The 14,348-nt window shown below is 45.4% G+C and overlaps 1 protein-coding gene across 3 annotated transcripts in view; it reads right to left on the reverse strand.

Annotated features, from left to right (window-relative positions):
• The window catches only part of RALGAPB (Ral GTPase activating protein non-catalytic subunit beta), a 157,579-nt gene that overhangs the window by 13,477 nt on the left and 129,754 nt on the right, over positions 1 to 14,348 (reverse strand). For all 3 annotated transcript variants that reach the window (XM_068263927.1, XM_068263928.1, XM_068263926.1), the window contains exons 19-24: positions 12,109 to 12,296; positions 11,904 to 12,010; positions 7,511 to 7,663; positions 5,536 to 5,745; positions 3,874 to 4,032; positions 780 to 945 (exon numbers count right to left, since the gene is read on the reverse strand). In XM_068263927.1, coding sequence (XP_068120028.1) covers positions 780 to 945; positions 3,874 to 4,032; positions 5,536 to 5,745; positions 7,511 to 7,663; positions 11,904 to 12,010; positions 12,109 to 12,296 — 983 coding nt within the window. The remainder of the gene's footprint in view (positions 1 to 779; positions 946 to 3,873; positions 4,033 to 5,535; positions 5,746 to 7,510; positions 7,664 to 11,903; positions 12,011 to 12,108; positions 12,297 to 14,348) is intronic.

Below are 14,348 nucleotides of genomic sequence, written 5' to 3' on the forward strand. Positions count from 1 at the left end.
GGCAGGAGGTGCCCTCGGCACAGCTCCGCAGGCTCCCGGTGGCCGACCCGACCTGGCCAGGCCGGCAGCCAGGTCGGGCTTCTGCGCTCCATTGTGCGTTTCACACCGGCGCGCTGACGTCATCGGACGTCCTCCGGGCTGTACTGCGCAGGCTCAGAACTACTGAGCCTGCGCAGTACAGCCCGGAGGACGTCCGATGCCGCCAGCGTGAAACGCACAATGGAGCGCAGAAGAAGCCCGGGTCGGCCACTGGGAGCGGCGCCGAGGGCACCTCCTGCCTGCCACGGGCTGGAGGAAGCCCCAGGTAAGTGGATATGGATTTTTATTTTTTTTTGTTAGTCCCTGAACCTTCCCTTTAAGCCATAGACCCTGAACAAGCATCCAGATCATATATGACAAATCCGCCAAGATTAGCTGCATGCTTGTTTCAGGTGTGTGATTTAGATACTACTGACTAGAAAGATCAGCAGGACCGCCAGGCAACTGGTATTGTTTAAAAGGAAATAAATAGGGCAGCTTACATAGGTCTCATACCTCGGGTTCCTTTTAATTTCCACACCGGGACTAATTCAGTGATTGGCAGACTTTGACTCTATTGGTAGAAACAGTGTGTAATAACTGTTTTATATGCACAGAGATAAAGCCTAGCATCAAGTTCTCTGTGAAGGTCCATGACTGCTAGGTAACAACCATATGGACCCCCCTCCCTTAAAATGTAAATGCCAATACCATTACCTGTAGGCATTTGTTGCCGAACTAAGCATAATTCCTATACATACCCTGCTCTTGCTGCTCATTCTCCCCGACGCAGTTGATTGACCAGCTTGTGGAAACGTGGCCAGTCCAGCCTGGATGCTTCCCTACATCCACAGGCCAGCCGAGGGACAAGAGGAATTCCAGGAAGTGAGGCTGTACGTTACTAGAGGACTCAACATTCTTCAAGATCTGTGAACGGGAGACACATTAATTATCAGCCTTACCACGGTGGAGAGCAGACGACATGGTACATTCACAAGAATGTAAGTACATACAATAACAGAGAGATAATATCAATGCAGACTTCGAGAGATGGTGCAGAATAATCCCAGCGTGCCGTTAGGCCTGAGGCCAAATAGAGCATTTTGGAATAGCAGGCAATTCCGAAAGCTGTAGGTTAATGAACAGGGATGGGCTCACGAGTAATTCGTGATTAAAATGAGGCTTAACTGCCTCAGCTGTGCGGATGGATGATAAGGGGTTATTTACCCATAAATCCGCCTTCCTACCTGCGCTCCAATCAGCTTGCACACGTCCTATTGGTCATGCTGCAAGCCTCACTACGCCCACTTCCTCTTTCAAACTGGAAGTGTGCGTAGTGAGGCTTGCATCGCGTCCAATAGGTCGCGTGCAAGCTGTTTGGAGCACAGGCAAAAAGGTGGATTTATGGGTAAATCATCCCTTATCATCCATCCGCACAGCTGAGGCAGTTAAGCCTCATTTTAATCACAAATCCGAGTCCTTATGGACTCGTGATTACTCGTGAGCCCATCCCTGTTAATGAATGAAAATGGAACCCCACAGTAGCAACTGCGATTTCCTGAGATCTCAATCACGATGCCAGTAGCATGTTTTTGAGCGTATAGTATCGCTGATAAGTCGCTTTTCGATTGCTGTACAAATAAATTTTGCACCGCTTTTACTACCAACCCTAGGGAAATCGCGATTGCTGTACAGATCGCTTGCATTTAATTCAAGATCACTTCAAAAAGTGCTCAGCAATTGCGATTTCAAAACGTTCTAGGGGCTCCCAGCCCTTAAGGTTGTTCTTCAGGAAAACAAAATGTGACGGGCAGCACGGTGGCGTAGTGGTTAGCGCTCTCGCCTAGCAGCGCTGGGTCCCTGGTTCGAATCCCAGCCAGGTCAACATCGCCAAGGAGTTTGTATGTTCTCCCTGTGTCTGCATGGGTTTTCGCCGGCACTCCGGTTTCCTCCCACATCCCAAAAACATACAGATAAGTTAATTGGCTTCCACCTAAAATTGGCCCTAGACTACGACACATACACTACACAATAGATACATACATAGACATATGACTATGGTAGAAATTAGATTGTGAGCCCCTCTGAAGGACAGTTAAGTGACAAGACTATATATATATATATATATATATATATATATATATATATATATATATATATATATATATATATATATATATATTTACTATGTACGATGTTGATGCGTAAGATGTTGGCGCTATATAAATACTAAATAATAATAATGTGCAGCTGAAATGTATTTATGTGAACAGTTTAAGCCTCCAAAACACTCAAAGTTCCCTTTACACAAATCTTGTGGTTCATGTCCTCCTGTAACATTACATAGACTGACAGGTAACATTAACCATTTAGCAGCCAATTTATTTAGAAGCTTGCAAGTGTTCCAGGACAATTTAGAGGCTTGCAAGTGTTCCAGGACAATTTTAGCACTTTTTTTTTCTTTTTTTTAGTTCTTCTATTTCCTTGCTACTAATTAGTACTGTCGTGATGTGTATTTATGGCCACTTGTCACTAGGGGGCAGTGTGACAATAACAGAGCACTTCTGCTTTCAGTTTCTATATCCTCTGCTAGCAGAGAGACATCAAAGCATTCCAAGAATTTACAGCACAAGTTCTGCCAGCTGAGGTGAAGAGCAGTGCACTTATCTCAAACAAAATAATTCCTATGAAGCTGCTAATGGGTTAACAGTCAGGACTTTTCCCCTTCCCACCCCCTCTCATCCACTTCCTGCTTTTTACAATTGGAATAGATAATCTTCATTATTGATCCACTCTCTCTTAAGTCTGCTCCCTAATCAAAGTTTGTTCTCAACCACAAAAGGCGTCAGGCCATTTCGCTGCAGTTGGAACCCATCCCTGAAGACAATTTATTTTTCCTGTCAACGTGATTGTTATGGTATAACATTAGGGCGTATTCACACTTGCTGAAAAAATGTACCCATTCGGGACTTTTTTTAAGCTTCGCATAAACGCAGGAAGTGGATAGCTTCACATAAACGCAGGAAGTGGATCCTATGTTAAAAATAGGATCCACTTGTTGCGGAACGCGAGACGAAACACTAAGTCCACACAAAGTCCCAACTTGACACATTTTCCTGGACTGGACTGTATCCAATGAAAGCCTATGAGAATTCACTAGGTTTTCACTAGGCCAGTCGCCGCATCCACGTCACCCGTTTCGATTGCCGCCGTGACGTAATACTCACACGTCCCGCCGCCACTGAGTCACTTTTATATAGCCTGGCGGCTGGTATTAGCATGGGGATCTCCACTGGGCTGCAAAAGACTATGGGAATCCTCAGCAACAGGGAGAATTCTCATTGGTACATGTTGGACCAATGCAAATTCTCCCTGTTGCTAAGAGAATTGGCCCGATGTAACCTATGGAGAGCCTCATACTTCTGTTGACCTCTGGGCCGAATAGATGGAACGAACAGCGGCAGGACAAGTGAACGGTGAAGCGTACGGGTGGACGTAATTGACGCAGGAGCGGACGGCGGATGTGGAACAGATGGGTAAAATTGTTCAATGCGGATACAAAACAGACAGAGCACACTTGCCTCTCAGATGCGCTTACCGTTTCCATTCTGCATCTGCTCAAGTCTGAACCACCCCTTACATATAGGTATACTTTCTTCGCTATTTGAAGTAGGTCTATAAATCACTTATCACCATATGCAGTGATTCTAACTACATGTAACCTTATTCTTACATTTTCCCCTTAATTAGGTCACTTGGTTAGGGTCACAAGGTCGTTGTGCATTGTGTAAAGGCGTTTCAGTCTCCATCATTCTGAGTATATGCCTGATAATCCCTCTTCTGTATGCGACTCACCTCTTGGCTTGTTTTCTGACCAGCTTTCACATAGAAAATGAAAACCGTATCAAAAGGACGACATGGCAGCAGATCCAGGTATCCAATATCATCAAAGAAGCCAGTGATGTGCGAGTCAAGGGCAATCAGGTGAGGAGGTAGACGGCTATTTACAGGCTCCTGTTTAAAAAAAAAGGATCAGCCCACGAAAAATGCCTATTATTATAAAATGCTTATTATAAGAACACCAACACACCAAAGCAAGCCTGCCAGAACTGCAAGCAGAGGTGACACAGACTTTGCAGTGCAGTGTCTAGCGGTACTGCGCAGCGAGCATTTGCATTGGCGTCTTTAGCACAGCAGCAATCTGCAGTGATGGTGGGGCACGCATGCGCCAATTGGAGGAAAACCAGTGACGTACTTTCTGTCAAGAAGTGAGCCAGTCACTGTTCAGGGGCGGAGCTATGCATATTACCCTGTTGGCACACTCTGTTGCAAGGTAATATGCACGGGGGAATGGTGCAGTGTGATGGTCCTGCCCCTGGTTCCCCTGCTGCAGGAAAATCGCACCACTGCATGTGTGCAACTAGCTGGAGTTTTCAAGTTAGGGACACATGACCCTCCATAACTGATATACTATAGTAGCTACACATACTTTCCAATCAGCAGCAAAGGGAGAAGGTGAGTGCTGAGAGTCCCACACCCCCTCCCAGAGCTCACCAAGGAAGTGCAACCCACTGCAACAAGAGTGCAGCCTGCTGTCCAGGGGTTTAGAGTCGGTACACAAATATTCAGACTCCAATTCCTTAGTTCATGAACTGACTGACTGACTGACTCCAGGTACCCAAAATTGCTCAGACTCAGACTCCACAGGCCTGCTGCTGTCAAGAGCAGACAGGGACCCAGATAAAAGCCCCAGCGTGACTCACTGCTGGAGCTTTGGGGTTCAAACCTGTGAGTTTGTGAAGAGAAGGGGGTACATCCCACAGGTTCTTGGAAGAGGCAAGCGGGGGCAAAATTTCAAAAATTGTAGATTTTTTTTTTTTTTAATTTTTACTGTGTTAACTATTTTCCTGTGTAAACAGCAACCCCACCCAGCCACTTCACCATCCATAGCTGTCTCTACACCAGTCTTCATGCTCATTAGACAAGCTCATCTTCCTCTTTCTGCAAACCATTCACTGCTGCCCACAGTTGTGTGTAATGGTTACTCACACGTATTTTATCTATCTGTTAGTCAAGTCTAATGATCAATGAACAGACAGCTAACAGGCCACATATGTGAGTAACTGTCACAAACATGTGGGGGCATCCATAAGGGGTTGGAAGGATAAAGGGATGCATGGAAGTAGTCAAAGTAGCAAGGAAACCACAGGAGACTGATCATATAACAGTAGGTGGTGTAGGTATAGAGATTGCGGTCAACGAGGAAGAAAAATGAACCCCCATCAACGCATTAGGTGGTTCTGGGGGGTTCATTATAGACACACAGGTAAGGGGGGGGGGGTTAAGTTTAAGCATGGGGCAGGGGTTGTCTTAGGCACCAGGAGGAGGGATTGCCATTGGCAACTCCTGTGCACCCAACTCATGCATTGGCAGTGCTATATGTAATCATGGTCACAGTTGTCAGATGGTGGTTACATCATCTCTTCTGCAATCCCACATCACATGAATGTTACCTACTTTCAGTGCTTCAAGAGACAGGAACCCCAAGTGTGACAGGAGCAGCCGGGCGGTCTGGAACTCCTGTGCAGGAAGGGGAGGCTTGCATTCAGTCACTGGGTCAGGGTAGCTTTTCTTGGCAAACTCCTCTTCTTTTTTGTGGTCCAGTGCAGTCTCATAGGCTATCTGTTTGTGCATTCCAATCTTCAGCTTCTCGTGCCTCTGCTCCAGCTGGGAAATGAAGCATCATTAATACCACCGAGCACATTTTTAAAGAACCAGAAAAAAAGTCCTCAAAGTAACACTGTATTTGGTCACGGTGTACTTTCCTGGAAGCAAAGCATTGCTAATTTTTTTTTGTATGAATCAGGTGGGTTACCTGTGACAGTACCCAGGAGCCGGACACCATTTGTATATCCTACCCCACACTAGCCCCTCCATTCAAACAGAAGGGTGACTGAGGGCATAAACCCCCTCTCACATCCTGATAAGTAGGGGTAGTGAGGGCATCTTGGCTGCACCTTCCTCTCCCAAAAAGCAAAGGTCATCCAATTCTATATCTGAATAGGACAAGGCCGCACAGCTGCGGACCTTTAAAGTAGCCATACACTGGTCGATTTGCCATCAGATTTGACCAACAGATAGATCCCTCTCTGATCGAATCTGATGTGAGAGGGATTGTATGGCTGCCTTTACTGCAAACAGATTGTGAATCGATTTCAGCCTGAAACCGTTCACAATCTGCTGAGCTGCCGCTGTCGCCCCCCGGGCCCCCGCATACATTACCTTTAGCCTGGTCCCGGCATCTTCTCCGCATCGGCTCCCGGCGGGCATCTTCTCCACATCAGCTTCTGCATCCCGGCATAACTTTCTGTCACTCCAGTGACAGCGGAAGTTCAAATAGAGCGCCCTCTATTTGTACTTCCGCTGTCACTGCAGTGACACAGGAAGTTATGCTGGATGCCGGGATGCGGAAGCTGATGCGGAGAAGATGCCAGCTGGGAGGTGATGCAGAGAAGATGCCGGGAGCCAGCTTCAGGTAATGTATACCTGCGTCGGTCGTACGCTGCTAGCGATGCGCTCCTTACCCGTGGCGATCGACGCTAATTTTCCACACGGCGCGAGCGACGGGACCGATCTATTTCGGGCCGAAATAGATCGAAAATTAGCGTGTTGCGTGAACGATTTGACAGCAGATTCAATCCCAGTGATTGAATCTGCTGTCGATCGGCGGGAAATCGGGCCAGTGTATGGCCAGCTTAATTCTTATATTAGTCTGTGACAACAGTTTGTTTTAAAAATACTGTGAATTGTCTCTGTTCTGCTCATAGTGCTGACATCATCAAGATGGCAGCTCCCATGCAGGCCAAAGAGGAAACAATAAGCAGACAGCAGAAGCAAGCTATGGCAAAGAAGTATGGTAACCAGTAGATACTAAGCCTGTCTTTCTCTCTTCTCTATCCCTTTAACTCTGTTTGGTTAGCACACCTGTTTCCCAAGATACTGGTCTTTATCCTTTTTAAAGGACATGCGAGGTGAAAATAAACTGATGAGAAAGACAATTGTATCTATCCTCCTCCTCCTAAAAAAGACATTTTTAGATATCCCACAGTTTTATTTTATATTTAAATCTAGTTTTTACGGTTTCATTGTCTCTGCTCAATGACACCGTCATTGAAGTATGCCAGAGCTAAAATCTATGAATTATTGACCCTTTTTATTTCTTTCCTGCTCTCAGAAGCCATTAACTGACAGGAAATTATTTTATGGCTGTGATTTTTAACTCTTTCAGGAAAAGAAAGAAAAAAAGAAACACGGTGTAGTTATTTGTGTGCTTGGCATTGTACATACACATTTCTATCTCATCATGTCACATTGGCTGTCCTTTAAAAATTGAATAAAGCTATATATATTGCAAAGAAAAAAAGCAGTAACGGAGACATATAGTGATGTCACAATTATGTGAAGAATGCTGTAAAGATAAAGGTTTCCTCACCTCCTCAGTAACTATTTCGTGCAAGTCTGGAATGCTGAGATCGGCCTTTACGAAGGGGATCTTGTCCACCTCTTCTGGAAAGGGTCGGTGCTTTACATTGTACTTGATCCCCACGTTATTCTGAGGCTCCGGTCTGACTTCAGGAATGAACATCTGAAACCAGGAGAGCAGCATTGAGCTGGAAACAGAATACTACCACAGCTGAGCTCTGCTTTAAGGGAGAAATCCAGGATAGGCGCTACAACTAAGTCCCTCCCGTCAGTTATTGCATCCACAGAGCAGCTAGAGAGTGTACAGGTTAGAGCAACTTTAACCAAGGACTGAACGTCATCCCAATCGGTAGCCGATACCCCCTTTCCCACGAGAAATGTTTACCTTTTTTCAATCAGATCATCAGAGGGGTCTATATGGCTGATATTGTGGTGACACCTCTTCTACAGTGTGAGGTCTATCTATGAAACCTTGCTGCATTGTGGGAAATAACGGCTTTTTCCAACTGAAAACCAAATATTATCTCCCTCCGTGCATAGAACGATTAACAACAAACATTCCATACAGATCGCATACATTTAAAATCGGCGCCGGTAGACTTGGGCGCAGGATACAGCCGGTATATGGCTGATCCTGCTTCAGCACAAGCTCACGGCAACGTTAATTACTACTATTCCCCCTCCAGGCCACCATGGATGGTGGGGAATGATATAATTTAACTTCCAGTTATTGCTGGAGGCCGAATTATTGTGTTTTAAAAGCAACTTCAGCTCCGTCTTCTGACGGCGCCGACGTTACTCACTGAGCGCTGCTATAGCTGTAATTCCTATTACAGTCTATGGTGGCGCCGGCTGCGCCCAAGTCTACCTGCGCTAAAAAGCACTGCTCCGTACAGATTGCCTGACAGAACTAAAAAGTTCAACACCAGTAATACATTTCAGAATGTAAATGAGGGAGAGGATAAAATTTACAATTGGCAAACACTGACTAAATCTATAAATTAATATTATAAACAATAAGAAACTTTATTAATGGTGTAATTTTTACTGCAGTTCCTCTATAAGGGCGCAGGAAATCAAGATGTGAATCCTGACTGGAACCAGAACCCAACCACTAAGTCCTTGGGACAAGGCTACCTAATACTCCAAATGCCTAGCAGGGTGGCTCACAGAGTCCCTGTAGCTCTCCTTATATACCCATGAGCTTTAAAGTGTACCTGTGGCAAACAAATTTTATACACATACATACACACACACACACACATATATACACAGTAGTCCCCGACTTATGAACAACCCGCCAATACGAACTGCATGGATTCTGTGTTTCCATTGGAACAAGTCAAAAAAACATTTTCAAATTCGACTTGTAGTTTGTGAGAAAATCGATTAAAAAAAAAAAGAAAAAAGAAAAAAAAATGGCTTTTAAATTTGAATAAACAGGTACAGAGGGCAGAGGTGACAGAGGGGGACACTGGAGGCACAGGGGGGAACAGAGGACAGAGATGGCACAATGTTCCGTCTTAAGAACAGATTCAGGTTAAGAACAAACCTACAGACCCTATCTCGTTCGTTAACCATTTTCCTGACCCCCCCACAGTTGCCAATACCGGATCCAAGGAAAGAGCTTGTGAGATACGTTATAGTGTCCGTTCTCCTCTCTTCATGCACAAGCTTCACCGCACTGGGTCTGCATGAGTACGACCATGAGCAGCTCCATACTACTGTGCAGGCATCGCCGAGGAGCGCGGTCACGATTTTTAAAATGATGGTGGAGGACACAGGGAGCCTCTGGACGATCTCTTCTTGGATAAGTATCCAATTATTTTTCCTTTAGGACCGCCTTGGGTTCTCTTTAAGTTTCACAGCAGGAATGCATTTTACAAATTCCTTTCCTTTCAGCTGTATCATTTATTGCATTTAAACTGAAACTGCAGTCAAAATTTCCTCTCTGCTTCAAATGATTCGTCACACCTTATACATTCTAAGAACAGCAGCCTGATTCAAAACAAGATCTTTAAAGAGACGCTCAAGACTCCTAAATTACCACTTTTTTTAGTCAGTCTAAGCATTAATGGCTTAGCTGAAATGCTGCAATCCTGCTGCAAAACGAGGCGTTAATTGCAGGGCTCCTTCTTTCATGTTGGAGGCAGAGCTTTGAGCTGTAGCTCTACTTCCATTTGCGTCAATCTCCCGTGGATCTCCGCCTCCTCCCGCCCCTCTCAGTCTTCTTTCACTAACAGGGGTGGGGAGAAGGCGGAGATCCGCGGGAGATTGACACAAATGGAGGCAGAGTTGCAACCAAAAACCTCAAGCAGGAAGCGCTCCCCGCACTTAGCAGAGGGGATTTGATGGGTATAAATGCCTCGTTTTGCAGTGGTGATGCAGCGTTTTAGCACTAGCTATAGTGCTTAACATAAATAGGTGAAAAAAAGTTAAAAACGTGGATTTAGACTCGCTTCAGTCTCATTAAAGTGGTTCACATCTTTGTTTTCCCTTTCCCTGGAGTCTTACAAGGGTGGCAGCTCTTATTGATGCTCTCTCTCCCAGGAGATTTCACTTTCAAGTATGGGTAAGAGCACTTCTATTGGGTAATAAAATAAAGGAGGGAAGTTATCTGTGGAACGGTTTGTGACAGCTGTGCTAATCAGCAAAATCCCATTTCATCACACATCTAGCTGCCTTTTGTAAGGGAAGTTGAAGTGAGAGGGAAATATTTTTATTTCCTTTTCAACGATACCAGTTGCCTGGCAGTCCTGCTGATCCCTTTGGCTGCAGTAGTGTCTGAATCACACCCCTGTACCAAGCATGCAGCTAATACAGTCAGACTCCAGTCAGAGCCCCTGATCTGCATGTGGCTATTCATACTTTAAGTGTCAAACGACCACACCTGATTAACTCATCCAAGAGCTGCATCCAGACTGCTACAGCGGAGTATGGCCATCGCCACATCTGGCAGTATATGGGCACCTTTAGCTGAGCTTTGCAACTTATGCAAACAAATAAATTTTGACATGACAAGAATTTATATTGCACTTTTCTCCTGGTGGACTCAAAACACTCACGCTGAAGCCACTAGGGAGTGCTCAGTAGGCAGCAGCAGTGTTAGGGAGTCTTTTCAAAGGATTCCTTACTGACTTACTGAACAGGAAGAGACGAGATTCAAACCCTGGTCTCCCATGTCAGAAGCAGAGCCCTTAACCAGTACACTAGCCAACCAACTTTTGAAGAGGAACCTTTTTTTTAAAGGGACTCCGAGCAGTGCAGAAACTATGGAAAGATGCATATCATTTTAAAGCTCTCTTTCTCCTCTTTCCAATGATTTATAAACCACCACCCTACGTCTTTTAGTTTTCGCTATTTTCGCGATTGAAATTGCCACGACTTCGATCGCGAAAATAGAGAAAACTAAAAGGCATAGGGCAACGATTTAGGTGTCGTCAGAAAGAGGAGAAAGAGAGCTTTAAAATGATATCCATCAAGCCATAGTTATATTGTATTACACAGGACGACACTTTCCCCAGTGTCAGCAGCTCCATTCTGCTGAATGCAGCTGCTGACTTTGACAAAAAGTCGCCCTGTGTAATACATTATAACTATGGCTTGATGGATATCATTTTAAAGCTCTCTTTCTCCTCTTTCTGACGACACCTAAATTGTTGCCCTGCGATTTCGCGATCGAAATCGCGGCCGCGGCAATTTCAATCGCGAAAATAGCGAAAACTAAAAGGCGTAGGGTGGCGGTTTATATATCATTGGAAAGAGGAGAAAGAGAGCTTTAAAATGATGTGCATCTTTCCATAGTTTCTGCACTGCTCGGAGTCCCTTTAATTTTAATTTAAAGAGACACTGAAGCGAAAAAAAAATTATGATATTATGATTTGTATGTGTAGTACAGCTAAAAGATAAAACATTAAGATCAGATACATCAGTCTAATTGTTTCCAGTACAGGAAGATTTAAGAAACTCCAGTTGTTATCTCTATACAAAAAAGCCATTAAGCTCTACGACTTTCAAAGTCGTGAGGGCTGTTTTCTGACTTTTATTATCTCAACTGTTAGTTAATTTTTTACTTTTCCTCTGCAAGGGGAGAGGTCATTAGTTCACAGACTGCTCTGAAATAATCATTTTGAATGCTGAGTGTTGTGTAATCTGCACATATTATAGAATGATGCAATGTTAGAAAAAAACACTATATACCTGAAAATAAAAGTATGAGAATATTTTCTTTGCTGCTAATCTTCTAGTAGTTATTCATAGTACACAACCAATTCATTATATCATATTTTTTTTCGCTTCAGTGTCTCTTCAAGGTTATAAATGACTACTGTTATGCCTATGAATACTATTACAGTGGGGGTTCGTAGGGTTGTTCGCAGGATGGAGGTTCTGGAGTTACTCACTCGCTGGTTGGCTCTGGCAGCTCGGGGAAGATGACAGAGTTGCATAGACCAGGCATGGCGGCCGGACATGCCTCTGATTAATACGGTGATAGATGGACTCGGATTGCCTAAAGACAGAAAACGATTCATGTAAAAGAAACACACCAAAATACTATGAAACTGTTAAGGAATAGATGAAACAAGGATGTTTGCATGAATGACGTACTCTGCTCGTTGCCCAGCGGCTGCTCCAGCATAGCCAAGATGACGCTGTTGTCCAGCACAAAGTAGCGGAAGCTGTGCTTGCTGACGGTGGGTAGCCGGGAGTAGGTGATGAGCGTCATCTCATTCACCAGGCTGCAGGGGGAGGCCGGCCCACTCGGCGGAGGGAAAGCACCCAGTAGCTGCATGATACTGCGAGAGTCAAAGGGGACAATTACAGCTTGCACTGACAGGGCAACGTTGACTCCTGAGGAGCAGGTCTGTACTGAGATGTGTAATAGACGCTTGTACAATAAGCAAATCACATGGCAGATAGTCAGAAATCATAAGCTTCAGTTTTTACATGAAACAGAATAAGAAAATATAACATTGTGACATAACATACATGTTTTATGTCAGACGGGTTGGATTGATTAGTTCTGTAACTGGTGCTCTCAGGGGATTCTAACACAGAACAGTCTCTAGCGTTCACCCACAATGATGTGAAAAGCAACATCCAGTTAGCAGTAGATGGAGATGTCATGTTAGTGACAGAGGTCAGGGGGGTATAATCAGACTGGTCTGAGCTGACAGGAATCTTCAGGAAGTGTGGAATACCAACATTTTACCTGAAGTCAGATGGATATGGAAGCTGACATATTTTTGTCCTTTTAAAGGGAACCTTAACTGAGAGGTTTATGGATGTTTCATTTTAAACAATACCAGTTGCCTGGCAGTCCTGCTGATCTCTTTGGCTGCAGCAGTGGCTGAATCACACACCCGAAACAAGCATGCAGCTAATCCAGTCGGACTTCAGTCAGAGCTTCTTATCTGCATGCTTGGTGAGGGGCTGTGGCTTAACGTATTAGAGATACAGGATCAGTAGGAGAGTCAGGCAACTGGTATTCTTTTAAAAGGAAAAATCCATATCCTTCTCAGTTTAGGTTCCCTTTAACCTCCTTGGCGGTAGAGACGAGCTCAGCTCGTCCATGTACGCCAAGGAGAGGATTGCTCAGCCCCTGGAGGGTCTTTTTACTTACTTTTTTTTTTCAGAACATGTAGCTAGCACTTTGCTAGCTACATGTTCTGTCCGATCGCCGCCGCAATGCGCCGTTAAAAGGGGCTGCCCCCCCCCCCCCGAAACTCCTAGCGCAACCTGGCGAATCACCGCCAGGCTGCGCAATGAGACGGATCGGAGCTCCCCATGATGTCATGGGGACGTCGATGACGTCATGTCCGATCATCACCATGGCAACGGGAGAAGCGATGATAGGAAGTCACGCTTCTTGCGGGATCTCGGACGCGCAAGTATGGCCGGCGGGGATTGGGAGGGTGGATAGGAATGGCGTGGCGTACTGCTGTAGCTAGCAATACGCTAGCTACAGCAGGCGGAAAAAAAAATATTTAACAAAAAGGGTAATGCGTACTTATGTACTCATTACCCAGAACGCCAGGGAGGTTAAGCAATGCGCATTGCCTGGGTGTCCAGCTGATCCTCTGAATCTAACACTAAGGCCGGGTTTCCACTGCTGCGAATCCCGGCTGATTCCCCGCCCACAAATTCGGATGGATTACAGCAGCCTACAGAAGTCTATGAGAGCCATCCGAATTCGTGGCCGAGGAAAAATCTGAGGCTCTGCAGCATAATTTCGTCCGTAGCTGTCCGAATCCCATAGCCGTGCATAGCGCGGCTAGAGGGATTCGGCTGCGAGAGGCAGCAGTTGTGCCGGCATCGCGTCTCGCAAGACGCATGCCGCCGCACAAATGGAAACGTAGCCTTAAAGAGAACCTGTAACAAAAAAAAAATCCTCACTCTGTGAGATACTTACCCCAGGAGGAAGAAGCCTCAGGGTCCCAATGAGGCTTCCCTGTAGTCCACTGTAGCCTGGGGGGGCTCTTCATTCTGGCTAAGGTGGAAATAGCTGAGCCCGATCGATTTGCTCTACTGCACAGGTGCAAAGGACTTGCACCTGCGCAGTAGAGCTGATACGATCTGGCTCGGCTATTTCCGCCTTGGCCTAAACGAAGGGCCGCTATTGCACCTGCACTGGATCACGGTAGGTAAATATTTACCTTGCAGCTGTTCAGGGGGTCGCAGCGCTGGATTGCCGGGACGGAGGAGGATGGGGAAGCCTCGTTAGGAACCAGAGGTTTCCCCCTCCCGAGGTAAGGATCACAGGGGTTTTTTTGTTACAAGTTTTCTTTAAGCTTGGTACACACTTTAGGCTATGATAGGCTAATCACTATTAAAAGTGTGTACCAGGC

Source organism: Hyperolius riggenbachi, chromosome 12, assembly GCF_040937935.1.
Source record: "Hyperolius riggenbachi isolate aHypRig1 chromosome 12, aHypRig1.pri, whole genome shotgun sequence".
Classification (NCBI taxonomy): Eukaryota; Metazoa; Chordata; class Amphibia; order Anura; family Hyperoliidae; genus Hyperolius; species Hyperolius riggenbachi.